The following is a 5,453-nucleotide window of genomic DNA, read 5'->3' on the forward strand; positions in this document are numbered from 1 at the left end:
TATAAAATCTATTCCATATCAAGTCATATTCTGTGTCTTCTTTATCTTTGATTTTTAAAGTCAATCTGTCCATCTCAGCACCATCTTAACATTTTCCAAATTATATCCTCATCTGCTGGACGTTTTGCTTGTAACCCATTTGAAGTTACAATGGCCCTGGAAGAAGTGACTTACGACCGTTTTTCACTCTTACGACCGTGGCAAGCATCCCCAGGGTCATGTGATCAGAATTACGTAGCCAATGACTCATATTTACGACCGTTGCAGCTTGCCGGGCTCATGGGATCACCATTTTGCGGCCTTTGACAAGGAAGGTCAAAGGGGGGGGGAAATCTGGGTTCACTTAATGACTATCTGATTTGCTTAACAACGGCTGCGGCAGTGGTTCGCTTAACGGCTGCGGCAAAATTTGTTAAATTTGGGGGGAAACTCACTTCATAGTCGCCTTGCTTAGCACGGAAATTCTGGTCCCAATTCTGGTTGTAAGTTGAGGACTACTTGCTTACTGTTTTGGGGGGTGGGGGTCGTGGCTTTATTGATTGTCCATGGGGGCAACTTGATACAAAGAGTTCGGGATCCACAGCTGGAAAGGAATATTTTTGGGGGGCTCAACAAGAAAGGACGGGGCTGTTCTCAAAACAGAAAACTCACTTTGTCCCCCAAAACCCAATTTCTCAGCTACATTTGCATTCTATTCTGTTCTATTTTCTATTTTATTATCTACTTCTTATTCTATTCTATTCTTATTTATTCTATTATCTATTTTATTATCTACTTATTCTATTCTATTCTTATTTATTCTATTATCTATTTTATTATCTACTTATTTATTCTATTATTTATTCTATGCTTATTTATTCTATTTATTTTTTATTATCTACTTATTCTATTCTATTCTTATTTATTCTATTATCTATTTTATTATCTACTTCTTATTCTATTCTATTCTTATTTATTCTATTCTTATTCTATTATCTACTTTTTATTCTATTCTCTATTTTATTATCTACTTCTTATTCTATTCTATTCTTATTTATTCTTTATTCTATTTTTTATTCTTTCTTTCTTTCTTTATTTATTTGATTTATATACCTCCCTACTCCTGAAGGACTCAGGGCGGTGAACAGCCAAACAGTAAAAATGCATAGATACAAAATTTAAAAACAAAGTAAAATCGAATTAAACAATTTGGCCCAGACAAATTAAAACACCCCAATCATTTAAAAATTATCTATTTTATTCTGATGGATGGATGGACGGACGGATAAATGCTGTTTACAGCCATGAAGGAACACACACACACAAAAAAAGAAGAGCAACCAGATTCTCCCAATTCTGGCGTCTTTGAGTTTTAAAGGTAGACTGCTCCTGAACAGAGAAGCTCCATGCATCCCAAAGACCAGATTCGTCATTTTTCGAGACCAGTGGCTTTGCTTTTCGGCCAAAGCCAACCTTTTTTTTGGGGGGGGGGTCTTGTTGTCAGTCCCGCTTATCCCGTCTTCTTTGCCCATCCTCTGGCAGTGAGTTATCCGCCAGCCGTTGACTTCCATGGCTCTCTGCCCATAGTCTGCTACGTCTCCAAGGACTCCATCTTGAGCCAGCCGCCCGCGGAAGCCGGTACGGTGATGCGCCGGACGGCGGTTTTGGCCCTGGTCTCCATCGTCGCGCTTTAACCTGGTGATGGGCGCCGTCGTCTTCCGGCTGCTCGAACAGCCCCACGAAGCTGTCCAACAGGTGAAGATCCAGGCCTACCTGGAGCACTTCTTGAAGGCCCACGAGTGCGTGGCGGTGGAAGACCTGGAGGAGTTGATCCAGGTAAGCGGGTGCTTCCAGGTGGGCGGACTTCAACTCCCAGAATTCCCCCATCTTGCAGATCAGTGTTTTTCTCAACCTCAGCCATTTGTAAATGACTGGACTTCAACTCCCAGAATTCCCCACCTTGTTTCCAAGTTTCTCAAACTTAGAAACTTCCAGATAGGTAGAACTTCAATTCCCAGAATTCCCCTAGCTTGTAGATCAGTGTTTTTATCAACCTCAGCCATTTTTAGCTGGGTGGACTTCAAGTCCCAGAATCCCCCAGCCTCTAGATTAGTGTTTCTCAACCTTAGAAACTTCCCAGATGGGTGGACTTCAACTCCCAGAATCCCCCAGTCTTAGATCAGTGTTTCTCAACCTTAGAAGCTCCAAGTGGATGGACTTCAGCTCCCAGAATCCCCCAGCCTTAGATCAGTGTTTCTCAACCATAGAAACTTCAAGATGAATGGACTTCAACTCCCAGAATTCCCCCATCTTGTTTCTCAACCTTAGAAACTCCCAGAGAGGTGGACTTCAACTCCCAGAATTCCCCTAGCCTCTAGATCAGCGTTTTTCTCAACCTCAGCCATTTTTAGATGGCTGGACTTCAACTCCCAGAATCCCCCAGCCTCTAGATCAGCGTTTTTCTCAACCTTAGAAGCTTCCAGATGGATGGACTTCAAGTCCCAGAATCCCCCAGCCAAGAAATCATCAGCAAGAACCCACCCACCCACCCCCAGCTTGGGTTATTATACAGATAGTCCCTCACTTCTCTTTTCAGTGCCTTCGTAACTTCAAACAGGTCATTAAACAAATGATCGTAAGTCAAGAAGTACCTGTATTATCCTCCTCAACTTTGGCTGAGCTCAAAAACGTAAAATTTGACCGGCTTAATCGTTGGATGGGGCACCACCAGGAAACCTGTTGACTGAACCGTAGGAAGTTGTGGAGGGAGAGGGGGAGAAACTCGGTGGAAGGAAGCAACTGAGTTACGTCGTATGGGCTGGGACATTTGCGCTATAAAGCGTCCGTAATTCCTCATTTTCCGTCCTTCTTCCTAGCAAGTAAACGAGGCGACGGGGGCCGGCGTGGATGCAGCGGTCAACAGTAGCAACGCCAAACGCCTCTCGCTGGGATATGGACAGTGCATTTTTCTTCGCCGGCACTGTCATCACCACCATTTGGTACCCAAGGGGTGGATGGAAAGTTTTGGCTGGGCGGGGTGATTTGATGAATGGGTGGCCTCAGTTTCACGGTCTGTGCAATGGGTCTAATTGTGGGATGGGAACAAGTTCAGCAAACGTGGCTTAGTTTATAGTTTAAAGAACTTGGCTTGGCTTATGTTGTGCACACTTGATTTTTTTTTTTTTAATGATTCTTTCCCCCCCCCCCCCCCCACGGCTGTTAAAATGAATCACGGCAGTTCTTAAGTGGATCATGCGGTCATTAAATGAATTTAGCTTTTCCTCCACGGGCTTTCCTTGTTCCGAAGCCGGCTGGCGAGATCAAAAAAATGACGACGGCGAGACGCATAAGTACATGCCAGTTGACAAGCAGCAAAATTTTGATACCCCCCTGACCGTGGAAATTCTGGCAACAGTTGGCGTGACGGCAAGGACCGGTCCTACATTTTCCAGTGCCGGTTGTAACTGGGAACGGTCTCTAAACGGACAGTTCTAACTCGAGGACTGCCTGAAAAATCTCCCCCCACCCCCCCTTCCCGGTAGAGTATCGCATTATGTGGCACGAATAAATCAAGCCGTTTTGATCTGTTCCAATGGCAGTGATGGTTCTTTGGAGCGGCAGATCCACAAAATCGCTTGAGGTAGATTGCCGCTGTAGCTGGAGGCTCCATTGAAACTGTTCTTTGGGACGGGAGCCAAAGATTCTTGGGTTTTTTTTTTAGTTTTCTTCTCCTCTTTTTTTTTTTTTTTTTTTGACATCTCTGCTTTTCTCTCCGTGGTCCAACAGGGTTCGGAAACATCTCTCCGAAGACCAGATACGGCCAGCTTTTCTGCATTTTTTACGCCCTGGTGGGAATTCCTCTTTTTGGGATGCTGCTTGCCGGGGTTGGAGATCAGCTGGGATCCTCTCTCAGAAAAGGCATCGGAAAAGTGGAAGATATTTTCCTGGTGACTTCCGTTTACGTTTTATCTTCCAGGAATTGCCCGTTTTTAATAGCACCTCATTAAAAGCATGATATATAGGCAGTCCTCGGCCTACGACCATGGTCGAGCCCACGAGAGAGAGAGACTGTTGTTGTGAGTTTTGTCCCATTTTACAAACTATCTTTGCCACAGTCAGGGGCTGCCCCAAAGAAGAGGGAACTTAGCTATTTTCCAAAGCACCCGAAGGCAGGACAAGAAGCAACGGATGGAAACTAACCAAGGAGAGAAGCAACTTAGAACTTAGGAGAAATTTCCTGACAGTTAGATAGCACAATTAACCAGTGGAACTGCTTGCCACCAGAAGTTGTGAATGCTCCAACACTGGGAGTTTTGAAGAAGAGGTTGGATAACTCTTTGTCTGAAGTGGTGTAGGGTTTCCTGCCTAAGCAGGGGGTTGGACTAGAAGACCTCCAAGGTCCCTTCCGACTCGGTTATTCAGCTATTAAGTGAATCACTGCAGCGGTTAAATTAGGTTTGTTAAGTGAATCTGGCTTGGCTTGTCAGTAGGTCGCAAAAGGGGATTACGTGACCCCGGGGCACTACGATCGTCATAAATACAAATCAGTGGCCAAGCTGCAACGGTCATAAGGGTGAAAAATGGTTCGTAAGTCACTTTTTTTCGCTGCCGTCGTAACTTCGAACGGTCACGGTTGTAAGTCGAGGACTACCTCTAGAGGGGCTGCAATGCATCATCTCTTTCTGGGTTTCTTCTCCGCCCCCCCCCCACTTTCTCTTCGGCAGAAATGGCAAGTCAGTCCCACCATCGTCCGCGTCCTTTCGGCCTTGCTCTTCATCCTGATCGGCTGCCTGCTCTTCGTCTCGTTGCCCACCCTCATTTTCCAACACGTGGAAGGATGGACCCTCCTGGAGAGCGTCTACTTCGTGGTCATCACCTTGACCACGGTGGGCTTTGGGGGACTACGTGGCAGGTGAGCCCCCGGAGGAGAAACGGGTCTGTTTGGCAAAGCGGGGTCAGGTGGATTCCAGGGCTCGGGAAGGGAGGGGAGGGAGGGAGGGAAGGAAGAAAGGAAGGAAGGAAGGAGAGAGGGAGGGAGGGAGAGAAGAAAGGAAGGTGAGAGGGAGGGAAGGAGGAAGGAAGGAAAGAAGGAGAATGGGAGGGAGGGAGGGAGGAAGGGAGGAAGGGAGGAGAGAGGGAGGCAGGAAGAGAAGGAAGAAAGGAAGGTGAGAGGAAGGGGAGGGAGGGAGGAAGGAAAAGAAGGAAGGAAGGAGAAAGGGAGGGAGGGAGGGAAGAAGGAAGGAGAGAGGGAGGAAGGAAGAGAAGGGAGAAGAGAAGGTGGAGAGGAAGGGAGGGAGGGAGGAAGAGAAGAAAGGAGGAGAGAGGGAGGGAGGAAGGAAGGAGAGGGAGGGAGGGAGAGAAGAAAGGAGAGAGAGGGAGGGAGGAAGAGAAGGAAGAAAGGAAGGTGAGAGGAAGGGAGAGAGGAGAAAGAGAAAGGAGAGAGAGGGAGGAGGGAAGAAGAAAGGAAGTGAGGG

The 5,453-nt window shown here is 46.6% G+C and overlaps 1 protein-coding gene across 1 annotated transcript in view; it reads left to right on the plus strand.

Annotated features, from left to right (window-relative positions):
* Nucleotides 1–1,625: 1,625 nt before the first annotated feature.
* KCNK4 (potassium two pore domain channel subfamily K member 4) overlaps nt 1,626–5,453 on the plus strand; it is a 4,674-nt gene continuing 846 nt past the window's right edge. The window contains 7 exon segments of the mRNA XM_070951498.1: nt 1,626–1,670; nt 1,672–1,815; nt 2,856–2,918; nt 2,920–2,989; nt 3,766–3,926; nt 4,704–4,874; nt 4,876–4,891. Coding sequence (XP_070807599.1) covers nt 1,626–1,670; nt 1,672–1,815; nt 2,856–2,918; nt 2,920–2,989; nt 3,766–3,926; nt 4,704–4,874; nt 4,876–4,891 — 670 coding nt within the window.

This window comes from Pituophis catenifer, unplaced genomic scaffold, assembly GCF_029215685.1.
Source record: "Pituophis catenifer annectens isolate HBS135680 unplaced genomic scaffold, rPitCat1.0.hap2 SCAF_10, whole genome shotgun sequence".
Classification (NCBI taxonomy): Eukaryota; Metazoa; Chordata; class Lepidosauria; order Squamata; family Colubridae; genus Pituophis; species Pituophis catenifer.